The sequence below is a fragment of the Nothobranchius furzeri genome, chromosome 10 (assembly GCF_043380555.1).
Source record: "Nothobranchius furzeri strain GRZ-AD chromosome 10, NfurGRZ-RIMD1, whole genome shotgun sequence".
In the NCBI taxonomy this organism is placed as follows: domain Eukaryota; kingdom Metazoa; phylum Chordata; class Actinopteri; order Cyprinodontiformes; family Nothobranchiidae; genus Nothobranchius; species Nothobranchius furzeri.
Genome location: NC_091750.1, coordinates 64,229,929 through 64,247,635, shown reverse-complemented (window position 1 = coordinate 64,247,635; position 17,707 = coordinate 64,229,929). Strand labels below are relative to the sequence as shown.

Genomic DNA, 17,707 nt, shown 5'->3' with positions numbered 1-17,707 from the left:
CATAACGTCAGCTGACTGATCACGTGACATGATCTAGACGAGAAGCTGGGGCCAAAGATCAAAGAGTCACAAGAAAAGTCCCTGCTTTTTGCATTCTTTCTTGCTAAATTAAATATCTACACTGTTTTCAAAACAACTACGTTCATTTATCGTGTATTTTTTTTAACAAATATATGATAAGTGACGGTGTCTTTTCTTCAGTTTTATGCTCCTTAACTACCACCAGATGGCACTATAAAACCTTCACAGTACAAATCTGACCAATATAAACTGAAGGAGTCCAATTTAAAGCCCGTGCTACAGCTATTTCCATATGTATTCAGTGTAAATTAAAAAAGTAAAAAATTAGCCAACATATTTTTTTATAATCTCTATTGTTGGTAAAATCCTGAGATATTTTCAAATTTGCTGTAAACCTTCGCACAAATGTTCCCACTGTGGGATCAATGAAGTCTTCTCTTATCTTAACCTTTACCCATTTTTATTATTTTATATTATGTCCTCAAAATAACAGAATATAACAATACAAATAAAAAATGAACCATCTTCAGAAGAACTATTTATAACGAACTCTACAAGAACTTTTACAGCACCTACTGATGTGGTGAACACTTCACAAAAGTAAGATAATATATTTGAAAAAGAGCAAGATTTTGCCATAAATATAGAAAATATTTATTAGATTTGAAAATGTGCATAAAAAAGTAATACGTCTATACTCATTGCTTTGGATCTGTTCCACACTGTATATATCAGTCATTACAGCTGATTCATATTTATGAGAAGCACCTGGTAAAGTACATTTAAATCTCAAATTAACTTATATAAGACAAGCAATGCATGTTCAAACTGTGGGTTGCTTCAGTGGTTTTTGCCTTTATTTACAGTGGCGCTTGGCTGATACATGATAGCTGGGGTGAAGCAAAAGAACGAGTGGTTTGATAATAAAACTCAACATAGCTGAACCAGTCGCTACCGGGAGATTCATTTCTCCTGCATCTTCTCCAGGATGGGAACGATCATATCAAACTTGGGCCTCTTGGCCGGGTCTTCGTTCATGCAGAGCCTCATCAGCTTACAGATGTGAGGAGAGATTCCTGGTGGGATGGTTGGCCGGAGTCCCTCAAGAGCTACCTGAGCAACGGGAAAAGTAGAGACGCCAAGTTTGATTTATTCCTCCCCAAACACAGAAACCTGTAGATGATGTGAGTTTGAATATGCAACACTGTAAATGCAATGCCTGCTAACCTTCATGCCTATCTCCATGTTTGAGAGATCAGCAAAGGGGACCTCTCTGGTAACCAGCTCCCACAGCAACACGGCGAAGCTCCACATGTCAGCAGATCTTCTGTTGATGTCTTCAGGCCTCTTCTGCAGTGCTGAAGAGATTGGAAAGAAAAAAATCTCACCTTAACTGATCTAGGACTAAATGATCTTCTCTGTTTCTGACTGGATTTATTAACCATGCAGGAAGAAGGAGGGAAAAAAAGAACTAAATACCCTCAGGAGCCATCCAGGCTGGAGAGTACATACGGCCTGGACACTGGAAGGAGAGCTTTGCATCTGCCATGCTTATTCTAGCCGTCATGTCCTCATCAATCTGTGAATCAATCACCAATCATGTATTTATTTAAAGCTGCAGTAACAAATCAGCAAAACAAGCTAACTTTTAAACGCAAACATGGTCACAAAACTCAAATCAATCCCCAGGTCATTGTTTTGCCTCCTTAAGCCTATCGTGAGAGCGGGGGGGGGGGGGGGGGGGATTCTTCAGTGTGAGATATTGGAGGTGTGGCGTTCGAGTAGTGAAGAGGGTCAAATGCATGTGTCTCACGCTGAATGTTGGCAGCCCTGCTATACTATGTTGGAACATTAAAACGCATGAAAAAAATGCTTTGTTAGCTTTGTTTAGCAGATTTGCCATTGCAGCTTTAAAGTGGGCGTACACTCGTTATTTCAACAAATAGATGTACTTTATCTGTTGTGGTCTTTAGTTTGAATGCCTTGTGAGTCATTTTCTGTGGAGAAACAAAGCTCTGGTGCTCCTGTTTCAGGAAGTAGAAGTGAATGGCATAATGTGGAGTCTTAATATTCATGATATGCAAACATTCCACCTCTAACTGGCCAACAGCAGTGCGACTCAAGTCTGAAGGAATTCTACCATTTTGTGGAGTTGCTAATGCTAACGGTTAGCTTCTACTAGTCGAGTTGTGCTCTGATCTCTCCTAGCCACCAAAAAAGCAGTCTTCTTCGTTAGCTAGCGAAGGTGGTTGAGTTTATGAATGCAATAGAGTCAGGCTTTTTCTGACCTAAGCGTTTCCCTGTCTTTTTCCTTTTGGCGTCTAATGCAGGAAATAGGGGTAGAAGACTATTTTCACGTTCAGCCTGTATGTAAAATTCTAAGGGACAAATCGTATTTAAAAAAGAACAAGTAGCATACATTTCTCAGTGACTGATCCTTTGAGGTCCACATGACAGGGGTGAGGTGGTGCTCACTCCTCACCCCTGCCACATGGACCCAAGGGATAAACCATCAACCCTGTTCAATGGTCAACTTTCGTCGTGGGGTCACACACATTTGGACAGTGGGAGGGTTAAACACCAAAGGTCCCGGTTAGAAGTGCCTCACCATGATGTGTTTACTGTTGAGGTAAAGCCGTGAAACCATTGGCTCTAAGGTATGGAGGAAGGCCATGCCACTGGCAATGTCCAGGGCAAACTTCACCGCTTGGCTCTGATCAACCACCAAAGCTGAGGAGGAAAAAAGAATGAAAAGAAACAATAAGAAAGGGTATTTTATTGTATTGCACCTGTTCAATAAAAATTAATAGTAATAATAATGGATTGGATTTTTATAGTGCTTTTTCAAGGCACTCAAAGGGCTTTATTCACCCACTCTAACATTCACACACTCCCGGTGATAGTAAGCTCCTTTCTACGTAGCCGCAACCGCCCTGAGGCAGTCTGACAGAGGCGAGGCTGGCATTTTGCACCGTTGGCTCTCTGACCACCTCCAACACAGGAAAACCAGGTGAAGCGTCATGCCCAAGAACACAACAGCAACAGCAGAAAACATGGGCGGGAGCTGGGATCGATCCCACTGTCCTCCAATTGTAGGGCAACCTGCTCTACCTCCTAAGCTACAGTTGCCCTAAAGTTAACTACACAACAGGAGAAGTATGTAGGGCTCTAAATCTGCTACGACTAAGTAACTGTCCCGCTCTGTGTGTGTGTGTGTGTGTGTGTGTGTGTGGGGGGGGGGGGGTTGTTTGACCCAAGATGCAGAACCAGGGAGACACGAGGCAGGAGTTGGAATAAACGTAAAATCCTTTAATAGGAGCGAATGTCCAAAAGTAAACCCAAAAGGCAGGAAGCCAAAACCGAAAATCCAAAAGTCCTAGTATAAAAAAAGACCAAGAGACCTAGAGACAAAAAGCTCACTTAAGCCGGGCGTACACTGTGCGACTTTTTCACTTTTTTGAGCCGATTTTCCAGTCGTGCGAGAAGCCACGACATCGGGGCGAGTTTTGCGCCGAGCGGTCGTGTAGTGTACAGGGGGTTACGAGAGGCGATTAACACCACGTGACCAGCCGCCGATCAGCAGTCGTGAGGTCGCACGGACTTCTGGTGTGTTTAATATTTCGCTCGTCCCTCGTGAGGGTATTGCACTGTTGAAGCGGCGCTGCGAGCAGCTGCGACCCAAAAAGTATCAGAACCGCTCACGGCGCATGCGCGCGCGATCCTGCATCAACGCCGGCCGGTCGCTCGCTATTTCCCTAATAACACACGCTGTTCGTTTTTGTTTCTACACGTTTTTTTTTTACTCACAAAGATTGTCAAGAAAGCGTGTTTGTCGTGTTCATGTCAAATTAAACTGATCACAAAACACAGATTTACTTTCTTTATTTCGTTTCCTCATCCAACCCCCATAAATCCCTGTGTGTCCTCCTGCAGCACTCCCGAAGGACAACAGGCAAGACAAAAAAGTCTGACGTGTTGAGTAAAAATAGCTATTTTTAGCACATTTTTAGGGCCGACGTGTTGCTACCAGACGTACAGTGTGAGCAGTCAGGTCGCATGCGAGAACTGGGTCGTACAGTGTGAGCACACGACTCGTGAGATCTGCTCTGCAAGGAAGTCGTACAGTTTGAGCTGAAGCTGAACGCTGCGAGTGAAAAAGTCGCACAGTGTACGCCCGGCTTAACTTAAAGAGCTGACCTGGAGACCTAGAGAGAACGCTGACACAAACAGTGGACCAACAACACATTGAGACGCAGACAGGGTTTTATACACAAAGGGAAACAATCTGGGAGACGGGTGAGAGGTGTGTGGGGAGTAATCAGAAGGGATCAGGTGAGACTAATTAACTGAGTGGGGAAAACTGACTAGGTAAAATAAATCTACAGAGAACTAAAGATGAGTGAACTCTTAAAACCTGAAAACAAGACACCAGAAGAAAAACAGGGATGGGATTACTGCATTTGAAAACACTACGGGGGAAACCTGGAGGGAGCTGGAGACCTAAAGGGGCACAGAAACCAAAGAAGAACACCTAAGGGGAAAACCTGGAGTGGGCACAAGCAGACACATGAGGAACACACGGAGACACATAAGGGGAACCTAGAGAGGGACGGAGAACACAAGGAGACACATGAGGGAGACGCAGAACGCAGACCATGACAGTAACGCATTCTATCTATTTAAACCAGAGGCGTCCAAACTTTTCACAATGAGATCCAAAATTGTCCCCGTGGGACACCAAAATGTGATCTTTCTTTGTTTAAAACATGAAAAAGTCATCTTATTGTATTTTTTTTCCATTTGCAATCATCAAATTAAGTCCAAAAATGTGCATTTTAGTAATAATCTTAACTCATTCGCTGCCAGTGTTTCTCACAGTTTTTACTGTTTTTTTAAGTCACAGAACGTTGCACGCTAAGATGATGTCGACGCCAAAACAACCAAAACTACCAAAACAAAGCGGAGACTCACCTCTCACATCAGGAGGAATCCGCGCATTTCGAGCTTTATCCGTTTTTTCATAATCCGTTGTTGAATTGTGATCGGCAGACGCTTTTCCGGTTCGCTCCTCACTTTTTTTACAGCAGCGGCCCAAAACGATCTGATGGATTTTCTGCTTCCTGATCACGTGACGTGTGATGTACGCGGATGAATATCGGCTTTAGAGCTGGGATGTTTGTTCACACAGTGCGGGGGCTCGTTCCGACGCTCACACAGCAAAAAAAATGCAAATGATGGCTTTAGTCGTCATTGGCAGTGAATGAGTTAATATAAAAATGTTAGTCGATCTACATCAAACGCATACTGGAAAGACAAAATTCATCATTCTAGGAATGCAAGTGGGGGCCGCATAAAAGTGCTCTGAGGGGCTGCAAATGGCCCCCAAGCCACACTTTGGAAATGCTGGCTCTAAACTGTCAGAACTGCACCAGTTATTAATTTATAAATAAATAAAAAGAAAAGCAAATTTATGTGAGGAGAAGGCAGATTTATAGCTCTGGTGGAAATTCTGGGGGATGCTGCAGTTTTACAGTAGCAAGCCTTAGTTCAAGTGCTTTGGGGAAAAACAAAGACTTCAACATAAATCGTGGCCATTTCCTTTTCTTGCACATGAAAGCAGATTACTCACTAGTGCCCTGGTGGAGGATGTTGAACAGGGATCCATAAGGCATGAAGTGGGTAATGATGATGGGCTGAGGGGATGGGGGCGACTGACAGGCTCCGAGGACAGGCAGAATGTTTGGATGAGAAAAGATCCTGCAGGGACGCATAAAAGGGAGAGAAGAGACTAAAACAAAGCCGATGAATGTGAGTCATCTTTATTTAAGTGAAAAGGAAAATGCAAATAATGACACATTCTTAGATGAAGGCGGTTTCACCCGAGTAATGAGGGAGATTAAACACAACATTTGTATTTTTCAAGCTAAGCTGAGCTCTGGTTTTACATGTTCATTAACAGAAACTCTTTCATTTGTGCACGATTCTACATACTGGCCCTGAATATTTCAGAGTACTTTATAAAAGCATCCGTTCTTAAAAGGAACGGAGAACTGAAGCCATCTTAAAAGCTGCAAACATCTGCACCCCTCAGCCCCTACCAGCAGGGTTTCTTTATTTTTTGTCGCTCAAAGGTTTCGCATTTGTTTTGTTTTGTTGTTGCTTATTTTTAATGAGAATCTTAAGTTGGCGATTTAACACAGTCAGGATGGTAATAATTAACATGTTTGTTTAATGCTAAGCTGTGCATCGCTCAGTCGATTCATCTTCAGATGCACGAGAGAGAAGATGCGTAAAACAAAGTGTTGACTATGCTAATGAACAATGACCAGAAATAGCAAGGGTTTAACCCTCTAGTGTATTTATATACGTTGCATGTCAAATTCGACATGACGAATGTGCAACCCGATGCCATTTAGGCGATGATGCTGCAAGAAAGCTGAAAAAAGAAAAAACCTCCGAGCGCATCTGTGTAGATCAGAATTAATGAAGCGCAACAGGATTTAACAGTGTGTTTCTCGTTTTACTTTGATGGCTTTTATTTAGCGTATTATTGAATTAGACATCTCCTGCAATAGAAGGAGTGCAAATTAAAATCTGCAACATCAACCACCCAAAAAAATCCAACAACTTCATAAGCAGCAAAGATCTGGAACCAACCCGAGCACTTCTTGACCCCCTGACCTCAAGAAATGATTTTGTTGACCTGTAAAAGATATTGAGCCCAAACCGAAGTAACCAGACTGAGTACAAAGGTTCTGCACGCATTCATCGCTAAAAATGCCTATAAAGACCACCCAAAGACGGCTATGGGTTTTTGACTGAGAACCTGAGTTTGGGATGCTCCTCGTTGAAGTCTCTGCTCTTCCTGGTGGTCCAGTCTCTCACCTGCAGCACCTTCACTACGATCTCATCGCCCTGCCACCTTCCCTGCCACAACTAAAATCAGAGTACCAGTGAACAAACTGAGAAGGAGCTGAAGATAAAAGAACGAGACAGAAAGCAGCCGACCTCCCCAGACTGGTTCTCATTGATCTTCGCCAGGAGCGAAAGCTGCTTATAATCGATACCAGCTTGCTTGTTAAGGGTACCGTTACCTGATGGGGCAAAACAAACATGAATCACAACCTTTTTTTTTTTTGGGACATTGTGATTTGTTCATGAGAGGAATAACACTCACGGGGCCGTGTCCTCATCGTGCCCTTCCAGAAGGTTTCCTTGTATGGGATTTTGCTCAAGCTCTGACCCATTTTCTCTGCCTTTTCTGAAAACAAACAAACAAACAAATAAATCTTGTCAGAAAAGCAGGACGGTGGGTTTAAATGTCTAGAAATAACCTCTGACCTTGCAGCAGCTGTTTCAAGTGAGGTTTGGCCTTGTCCATAGGTGTTTGTCCGTACCTGTTGCACACACACACCTGAGCACCGCTGGCTACCAAGTCCTAAAGACAACATTTAAATCAGTTACTGGACAACAGATCTCCCCCGTGGAGACTGAATGTGTGTGTTTGTACCTCTGCAACTTCATCGTGCCCCCAGAAGCAGGCGTAGTGGAGCGGCGTGTTTCCATGCTCGTTGACTGTATTGGGATCTGCTTTGCACTGAATCAGCTGACGATAACCCATCAGATGTTTTAGAAAACTCAAATAAAGGTGCAGAAGATGCAAAAATAAACAACACCCACACGGAGTGAGAGAGCCAACCTTAGCCACAATGTCTCTGTGCCCATGACTTGCAGCAAGATGTAGGGGGGTATCGTCTCCACGGTTCATCACATTGATGCGCCCCCCTCTCATAATCAGCATGTCGACAACGCCGCTCCGCCCTTCTCTGCAGGCCCAGTGCAGGGGGCTAAAGCCATGGTCGTCACTGCAGCGCAGGGGGAAATGGAAAAGTGTGTGTTTGATACACATATTTCTGCTGTAAGAGTTCTACCTCTATAGCAGGATTAGTGCTTTCCTCAAGCACATGCAGCATTAAATCTTATTCACGCCTTTTAGTGTGTGATCCAAGTGTTGCAGATCATCTTGCAAATTCTTGCCAGATTTGCCACTGGATGCACCAGAGACGCTACGATTTGCATCTGCTGGTGATATTCTCAATCAGCAGTATCTACAAATAACCTCAGACATCAATGTAAACAACCATGTCATGTGGAACTGATGGAGATACGAAGGTTTACCCAGGATTTTCATCGGATGCGTATGCGTTGCGTTCACAAAACGTAATACGCGGCTATAGCCACCGTTATAGTCGATGGGCGTGTTCCGACCAGCAGCAAAGCGGTGCTTTTTGGACGTTCTACAAGTGCAGTTTTGTGTTGTTCTGCTAAATTTACTCTCAGGTCAGATTTTTACACGCCACTCCTCCAGAATGCATCAAGCTCAGCAGTTGGATCAGACCAGACAGGAAGTCAAACACAGGACCAATGTAAACATCTGACAACTTTCAAAGTAAAAGAAGTGAAGATTTTCAGTTGCTTAACAAATAAAATAAAAATAAAAAATACGAGATCATGCATTATCTTGGCAGTTCTCTGGTGATTTTGTGACCTTGTGCGACCAGCAGCATGGAACACATTTGCTGCTAATTCGTATCCGCAATGCATGGTGGGAGGGGACGTGCCACTGAGCTTGCAGAAAAAACACGTCTATTACTCTACATCAGGGTTATTCAATTCCGGGCCTTTGAGGGCTGGTATTCATCATATTTTAATAGTTTCTCTGGTCCAACACAATAGATTCAGTGGTTGAATCACCTGTGCAGCTGCTCATCGTTAGTTACCTGTTGATTGAAATCAGGTGTGCTGAAGCAGGGTTAAAACAAAAACATGCTGGTTACCGGCCCCTGAAGCCCGGAACTGAATAACACTGCTCTACATGCTGTGTACACATCTGGTGGAAGGCCTGGGTTGTATTTTACCAACATATCAACTGAATCATTATTTAATTATATATATTAGAGCTATTTTAGGACAGTAGCAACACACTTTAGTCTTGCAAGGTTTTAGAATGTTGCACAAGCTGGGGTTCGTCTGGGATGTCTTTTTTCCTTGAGCTACAGGAAATGATAGGTTTGATGTGTTTTATACTGTAAATAAGTGTGTTTTGACTTGCAAAGCTTCAGATTTAGTTGGGCCATTGGTTCATCAGTCCTCTTGGGCAGTGGTTCCCAACTTTTTTTGACTCGTGGACTCCCTGAGTCATTTTCTTGTACCACAAGTACCCCACCAGTCAATTATGTTGACAATGATAAAAGCTGAGTTTATTATTCATTTGGGTATAAATGGGTCATACGGCCTAAAATCTACATCATAATATATTATTTTCTTCTATTGATTAATTTATGTCAAAATGACTATTTTTTACATTCTCACATACCAGATAAATCCCAGCTAAACAAGTACTTCTAAATATTATTGAAGAACATTTAATGTTCTAAACTTTTTTTTAAATAAACCTTTCAGGTATCCCCTGTCATGCGTTAACGGACAACTAGGGGTATGTGTACCCCTGGTTGGGAGTCACTGCTTTAGGGCATAAACTCTATTTCTCTGAACAGAGGTCATTCAGGAAGTGGTTAAAATAGAAAATATTATTAACTTTGACACTGAAACCTACTTCAAAATGGCCATAAATCCCTTTAAAAAGTAGTGTAAAAGGTCTTCTTATGTGGTAAAATTCAGGTGGAAAGCCTAAATTAGGTAATTTTTGTGTTTATTTATCATCGACTGTAAAAAACTATATCAGTGGAAATCAGAGGTGAGCAATTTCAGGTCCTTTTATATAAAAGGAATTAAAAAACTCTTCATTACACCCAGCAGTGAAAAACACTCTCCAGGTGGTCGACAAGTACGCCTCCAAGACTGCAATCATAAGAAGAACCCACCAAGGATCAAAACAAGCTGTAAACAATTCATAAACCTCTGGAAGTTCTTTAAAAATAAAGTGTTGGATCACAAGTTCCTAATGAGAGAAAGAAAAAAGAAGTAGCAGTCTTAAAATGGCTCAAGATTTATGGCAGATGTCAGCTTGAAACATGGAGCCAGCGAGACGGCATGCATGGCTTCCTGTGGCAGCGGGTAAATAATATTTATTGACAGAAGACAGCTGGGTAGATTCTGAAGTCTGGAGAACGAGGATCGTATCTGCTACTTTAAGATATCTAGTTAAACATAAGAGAATAACACACACTATGTCGGCTTTCAGAGGTGAACCCAAACCACTGTAGGTGCTGGAGTCCTCTCTCACCACCAGTTGACAAAACTCCCCTCCACCACCGACTAATCTTTATTTAGACATAAGCACATGCTTCCTTTCTGCGCCTGCAGCCTTCACCCGGCTGATGATTGGCCCGGTGATAAATATGTCTGTACAAGCTGGAATGCCTGCAAAGATGCAAACAGTTCCAGCGTGCACACACACACTCTGCCTGATCAAAGCCTACTGGTTGTGCTGCACCAGGCTAAAGACCAAAGGTGACAGATCATTTGCTGCTGTGGCCCCCAGACTCTGGATCTCTCTCCCCCTGAGCCTGAGATCAGTGGACTCAGTGGTCTCCTTCAAAAAGCAGCTGAAGACTCACTTGTTCAAGCTGGCTTTTGTATGACCTTCTTCAACCCCTCTCTCTTTATTCTGCTCTCCCCACCTATTCCACCTTCCTCAGGATCCACTGATTTCCCTCTTTCCGATTCACTCTCGCTCTCTTTCTTAACATTTTTTTTCTTTTAAATCCCAATTGCCTATTTTTGCTCATTTTAAATATATTTTTAAACATTTTCTAAATGCCTTTTTATATTTTAACTTTTTTTTTTGACCATAGGTGAGGATTGGGACGTAGATCGACCGGTAAATCGAGAGCCTGGCTTTCTGGCTCAGCTCCCTCTTCCCCACGACAGATCGGCTCAGCGTCCGCATCACTGCAGACGCCGAACCAATCCGCCTGTCGATCTCCCGATCCCTCCTACCCTCACTCGTGAACAAGACCCCGAGATACTTAAACTCCTCCACTTGAGGTAGGACCTCTCCCCCGACCCGGAGGTGGCAAGCCTTTGGGTAATGACCGAAAGAACGAGATCGCGGATACAAGCGGCCGAAATGAGTTTCCTCCGTAGGGTGGCCGGGCTCAGCCTTAGAGATAGGGTGAGGAGCTCGGACATTCGGGAGGGACTCGGAGTAGAACCGCTGCTCCTCCGGATCGAAAGGAGCCAGTTGAGGTGGTTTGGGCATCTGGTCAGGATGCCTCCTGGACGCCTCCCCGGGGAGGTGTTTCGGGCATGTCCTGCCGGCAGAAGGCCCCCGGGTCGACCCAGGACACGTTGGAGAAGTTACATCTCCAATCTGGTCCGGGAACGCCTTGGGGTCCTGCCGGAGGAGCTGGTGGACAAGGCCGGGGAGAGGACGGCCTGGAGCTCCCTAGTTGGGATGCTGCCCCCGCGACCCGGACCCGGATAAGCGGAGGAAGACGACGACGACAACTTTTTTTTTTTGTGAAGCGCCTCGTAATTTTTATCTTGAGAGGCGCTATAGAAATGATATTTTCTTCTTCTTCTGTCACCTCTGTGTGACTGAGCCCCCTTCGCCAGAGCCGGTCCGTCGCATTAACTGACCCCCCCCCCCCCCCCCCCCCCCCCGAGGCAGCCGCTGGGGGATTCTCGCAGCTCCCCGCGAATCCACATTCTGTTTAACAGTAAACCTCTGGAGGGCTTGAGTGGCCTGCAGGAAATAGCTCGCGCTGAAGTGAAAGAGCAGCGAGGCACATTCTCTGTCAGTTCTGATCCAACCCTGTGGACAGACTGACCAACTCTGCAGGCTAAAAAAAGAAACAAGGAGGAAGGAAAGCACAACAACTGAGGAATGACAGAGTGGAAAATACACCCAGTAAGACATTCCCTCTCGTTTATTTTTTTGTTTTGTTTTGTTTTCCTGTCACTCGCTTCTCTTCAGGGGCAGAACTCAAATGGTTCCAACACATTTTCCCAACCACGGTTTTCCAAACACTTTCCTTAAAGGTTCTGGGAGTTCTGGAGGAAAAGAAGGGGAGGAGGAGGGGTCTGCATGGTTGAGCTTCCTGAGAGCAGCAGCCAATAATGAGGAGTTATTCATTTGTTTATGCGGGACTTTGGGAGCTCTGTCAGTGTGGGGCTTGGCCGTGTATGGAGCTGAAACAGAGGAAATGGCCTCGGCTGCTGCGTGGTTGGCTCACAGCTCCGCAGTCCTCAACGTCAGCGAACTGCACATATATGGCAAGAAGGAGATAACCAGTGGCTTTTGCCAGAAGCTTTCTAACAAAACAAAATGGGATAGTTTAAACAATCCTTATAACAAAGCTCTTTACTGACATATTTACATTTTATTATGAGTATATCAGCAGGGATGTTCTAAATAGGATCCCATTTTTCCATTCCTGGAAATGAAATTTAGTTTCTCTGTCCTTTTCAGTCATAAGTGCTTTTGATTTATTGTTGTGTTTTTCATGTCTTAGGCTTTTGTGTGATTGCCAAATGTGTGCTAAAATCACCCATTTTTGCAGGATGACATCATCAGAGGAAGGGGGGAAAAAGTGAACCCTGGTCTGACATCACTGCAAACGAGTGATGCTCAGCAGTGCAGCAGGGAGAGAAAGAGGATGGAAACTATTTGATTACACACACACACACACATACACTCACACAGTTTTCTTCATAGAAAGCCAGAGCCGGCCCGAGCACATGTGAGTTAAGCGACAGCCTGGGGGCCCCCATGCCACCAGGAGGGGCCCCCCAAGTGCCCCAAGATATTGTGGGAAAATTTATATAAATAACTTTAAAAAATCAACTAAATCATTTTATAAATAGAAAAACGCGTTAAAATTACTTTGATAGTGCAATTTGGTTTTTATTTTGAAGTGATAGCATGCTTTACACATCTGCTCCTAATTTTAAGAACAAAAGATAGTAAACTCAACTTGTTTACTGTAATTTCAGTGTCTGCTGATGCTACTTTCAATAGTTTAATTAATATACCACACTTAAACAAAACTCTTCAAAATGCAAACAAATTAGAGCTTTTTTTCTTGGTTTACTCCTCCTGTAAGGGTAAAGTCAATAGCAATAACAACACCTGTAAGCTAATTACAAAAGATGTTACTGACAGTTAGTGTGTTTCAACGTTAGGAATGATGAATCGTCTGGTGTTAACTTTTGGTCTGGGGCCCCAAAGGTATACCTGCTTAGGACCCCACAAAGGCTTGGACCGGCCCTGTTTGTGACGTCTTTCACAGACTTTACAGACAAAAATACAGCATCCATCATCCCAGCTGTCACTCCCACCCTAATCAGATGATGCATGCAGGTGGACACATGCTGACTCACCCCAGGTTCAGGTCATTTTCCGTGTTGTCTAACCACAGACGGACAGCTACTGAGTTCCCTTCTCGACACTGTGTGAAAATGTCATCCATGGTTGTGTTTCAGGCTGAAGCTCTGCTCCTTCGGTCTCTTTTAAAGTCGGAAACATAGAGCCTGGAAGAGACTAAAAGTTACAATTCTCCTCTCAAATAGGGTAATAATTACATTTCTGCATCCTGTCTTACAAACTACCTTACATCCTTTAATAATCACCCGTGCTGCTGGTAAATAAAGCTACAAATGCATTAATAAGCTATAATAATGCTGTGAACTAAACAAAAAAGCTGCTTTTATCCTTCTGAGCTGACTCGGATGGGCTGGCCTAATGGGTCATTTAAAAAAAGTTAAAGTTTCACAACAAGACGTTCACTCCCATTAGAGATAGAATTGTTAAACACAAACTGTATCGAAACTTTTTACCATGAAATTTCTTCTCAGTCACCTTTTTCCCCCTCTTCTTTCCCTTTTTTGTTCTTTCTTGAGAAAGTCTGCCGTCTTCTGTACCGTAGGAGCAGGGACTGGTCGAGCTAGTCCACGCCCCGCTGAAAGGAGTCGATGTTGGGGAGAAGTTCTGCCCCGGGACACCGACACAGCAGCGCCCCCTACTGGGAGAAATAAACTCTCCAGCAGAGGAGGGGAACAGTCGTTAAAGAGCAGAAGATGTGAATTAATAAAGTGATTATTGCTCTGATAGAGTTCAAATCATCATAATAAATCCGTCACGTCACAGAAAACAGATGTACTTCTCATCCATACCGAAGTGTAATTGTTATTTTCCCAACTACGGGTCCTTGCTAAGGTCAAACTATCCCTTTCTTTTGCCAGAGTTTGAAAGGATCCAACTCTTTATTACTTCTAGAAGAAGAAGAAAGAAGAAGAAAATATCATTTCTATAGCGCCTCTCAAGATAAAAATCACGAGGCGCTTCACAAAAACAAAATAAAATTGTAAAAATATGAAAAAGCATTTCGAAAATGTTTAAAAATATATTTAAAATGAGCAAGGATAAGCAATTGCGATTTAAAAGAAAAAAATGTTAATGTTAATGTTCTAGAATATTTTACTGTAACAATTGGAATCACCTGAGAGGCAAACGTAGACCTCTACTTCTTTTATTTAGTTACTTAGTTGGAACGAAAATAATGCCCATAAATTACAGCAATGCAGACAAAATAAACATAAAACAAACTAAAATGTGTAATGTAATCAAATGAGTATTTCAAATAACTGCAAACGTAATGTGCATTAATGATATATTTTGTTGCAGTCTCTTTGCACGACCTCTTCGCTCTTTTTACAGTTCAGAATAAGATTTTATTGATTAGTTTTAACCATTTATTTGGTTCTTTATTTCTCTGCTCCTTCAGCTTTTGTACTTTGTTTAAAATCCATTCACTCACTTTATTCCTCAGCATTAAACCATGCTGACGCATGCATGTTTTTATTAATTTTCATGTGTACGTTTTAGCGGTTTTGGACCAGTTTTGTTTTTAATCACACTTCTGTCCACATTTGTTGGTTTTTAAATCTGCATATTCATATTTTGTTGGCAATAAACAAAAAATTTGTAACATGATTATGGGGAGAAACAAGTCTTTAAAGGTTTGTGCATGTGTAACAATTAGTATAACTAGACTTGTGCATGTATAACTAAGATCTGTGTGTGTGACTAGACCTGTGTGTGTGTGTGTGTAACTCTTGATTTGTAACTTAAAGAGCAAGTCACCCCCAAATCGACTTTTTTTTGCTGATAAACTAAATAAACAAGTGTCTAATCGTGCTGCAGACACGTGTCGTCAATAATTTGGCACTTCAGTGCATCTTAGTTAAAATTTTAATATTCTGCCTAAAACTGGCAGTGTTGTACCATTGTCAGGTAAAAACTCTGCACTGTAGTTTAATTTAAATCTGCCACCGCTATTGGCTAAGAGGTATGCTATGATGTAAACTGGTACATTATGATGTCACAATGCTGTTGTGAGCCTGTGTGTGTATTTGTTAGCAGCTCCGCCTTCTCAGTCTGCCAGGCAATGGCATTTGTTGCATTTTTCAAACATGAAGTGGGAGTGGAGTTAGACTCTGGTAGGGGGTGAGTTGCTCTTTAAGCTCCTACACATACAAATCATTGCACACACACAAATCACCTGGTACTAGGGCTGGACGATATGACCTAAATTTAATATTACGATATATTGAGGATTTCACCTCGATAACGATAAATGGACTATAACTACAAGTATGCGCAGAAACAAAAGTTGTCCACCAGAGGGGGCTGTCACGTGTATTACATTGAGTCACATTTGGGCCATTCCCATCTGTACCGGGTTGGCCCGGGCCGGGTAGCGTAGGTTGTTTACATATCTGGGTGGCCTGGTATTTTTCCGGGCCAACCAAGGCTCATTCTCGGCCCTCTTCTCAAGGGGGTCTGCTTCAGGCCGACCAGGGCCAACACACCCACTGCTGACAGCAAATTCACACCTTCCATTAGAGCAAGCCTCTGATTGGTGGGTAGAATCAGCCCACATGGGCTTAAGACAAGGATGTGTGAATCAACCGGGCCATGCTGGGGCCGACTGGGGCTACCCGGCCCGGTACAGATGGGAATGGCCCTATTGACTCAAGGTGGTACAGCTTTTTAAAGGGACATGAATGTTACAACCTACACACATCTTTTCATTTTTTTACTGTCAAATGTATTGACATGGGAAAAATTATCTCGATAAGTCAGAAATGTCGATGATAGATTTTCCATTGATTGCCCAGCCCTACCTGGTATACACAGACAGAACTACATTACACACAGACCAGTTCACAAGTACACAATGATTTTGAGACTAGTTACACACGCACAGGATTTACCACTTTTGTGGCACTATTATTTTACCAGGATCATGTTTTATTGACATTTTATCAGAGTCAACAATAAAAGACAAAATAAAAACAAATATAAAGGACAAAAGTAGAGGAATTTTAACCCTTAAAGATATTTTATAGTAATCAGAAAATAATTTAAAAAAGACTAATTTGATCCCATATTAATGTTTTTATAAAGTTCAACAAGTTCCAACTGTTGGCGAGGAAACATCTGGAACATCTGGGATTCTCTCTTTGCCTGTCAGGCCTTCCCCGTTTTAGACTCTATAGATGCTGATGTTGACTCTTTTACTGATAAGGATGTAACTTTCGAGCCACCAGAATCAGTTTGAAATCCTGGAATGGATGACTGGAGTAATCCTGCCACTGTTCCATCCGTTTCCGACCTAGGTGCAGTAGCTGATAATTTGGCTTCTGTGGCTGTCGTGTCAGCGAGAATTTCTAATCCTGCTGACTTTAAGACAGAGCTTTGAACCTCTGATACAACTCGAGTCCCGGAGGGAGGCAGATCAGGAGGTGGGGGTGAATCTATAGACGCCTGAAAGGCTGGCGAGGCTTCTGAGGATGAGGTTGTGACAGCTACTGCTGCTGCATTCTCTGCAGCCTTGCTCTCCATCTCCTCCATCCGACGTTGCACCATCTTAGGCATCAGCTGCACATAGGTGCCCATCAGGCGGTGGTTAGAGCGAATCAGCTTCCCCGCACAGCTGTCCACACAGCGCTCCTGGACATACAAAAGGAATCAAAGTCAGAATGTGGACTACAGCTGTGTGTGTGTTTTTTTTTTTTTTTTTTTTTGCTCATGAACACCCATTTGTCAAACAATGTCATCAGGCCTTGTAAATAAAATAAACCCCAACAGTCTGATATCCTGTTTCACGTACAGATGTGCTCACCAGAGCAGAAACATCTGGATGTTTTGACACATGACGCTGTACACGATCAACAATATTAATGTTTCCACTATAGGCTAAATGGGTAGCAGTGGGTGTTCCCGTAAACTACCGGATAAACGCGCACTTCAATTGTAGGTGCGGCTCACTTGACCCACCTCGTCCATCGTGAGGTTTCTGTAATTGAAGTTACTTGAGCATCGTTGGAAGCAGATTTCAGTCATGCGGTTGTAAACCAGCAGGAAGTCCCTCAGCTGCAAAACAAACACTCATTAGCCACCATCCAAACACATTAGCAAACAATGTTAGTGTCTCTACTCACGTTTCTGAGCTGTTGGTCGGGATCCATCTCCAACGGAAGCGGACCACTGCTAGATTTTACTAAATAATCAACTCTCTAGAGTCAAATACGAAAGAAACATACAATGAGCTTCAAAGTCTCAAAATAGATTAACGAAAAGACGATGCAACCCAAACGAAGAAGCTAGCATGACATTCACAGGCGCGCGGCCATGTTGACAACGAAGATCGTCTCT

General features: G+C 43.0%; 2 protein-coding genes across 5 annotated transcripts; both read right to left on the bottom strand.

The window, feature by feature from the left end:
- Positions 1-726: 726 nt before the first annotated feature.
- Positions 727-13,982, bottom strand: ilk (integrin-linked kinase). Of its 4 annotated transcripts, none has more exons than XM_015961680.3 (13): positions 13,847-13,982; positions 13,369-13,518; positions 7,721-7,886; positions 7,532-7,627; positions 7,363-7,459; positions 7,199-7,282; positions 7,030-7,115; positions 6,848-6,957; positions 5,651-5,778; positions 2,630-2,751; positions 1,501-1,600; positions 1,249-1,379; positions 727-1,134 (listed from the first exon to the last, which is right to left on the bottom strand). In XM_015961680.3, exons 2-13 carry the CDS (start codon positions 13,455-13,457, stop codon positions 985-987), a joined length of 1,359 nt encoding a protein of 452 aa, XP_015817166.1. In that variant the 5' UTR covers positions 13,458-13,518; positions 13,847-13,982; the 3' UTR covers positions 727-984. The 4 variants fall into 4 exon arrangements, with proteins under 4 accessions (XP_015817166.1, XP_015817165.1, XP_015817167.1 ...); XM_015961679.3 differs by having other exon boundaries at positions 13,825-13,948; XM_015961681.3 differs by having other exon boundaries at positions 13,369-13,528; positions 13,825-13,924.
- A 2,088-nt stretch (positions 13,983-16,070) lies between these two features.
- Positions 16,071-17,707, bottom strand: timm10b (translocase of inner mitochondrial membrane 10 homolog B (yeast)). Its single transcript, XM_015961676.3, has 3 exons — positions 17,494-17,707; positions 17,330-17,425; positions 16,071-17,002 (listed from the first exon to the last, which is right to left on the bottom strand). The coding sequence occupies exons 1-3, from the start codon at positions 17,518-17,520 to the stop codon at positions 16,520-16,522; spliced, it is 606 nt and encodes a 201-aa protein (XP_015817162.1). The 5' UTR covers positions 17,521-17,707; the 3' UTR covers positions 16,071-16,519.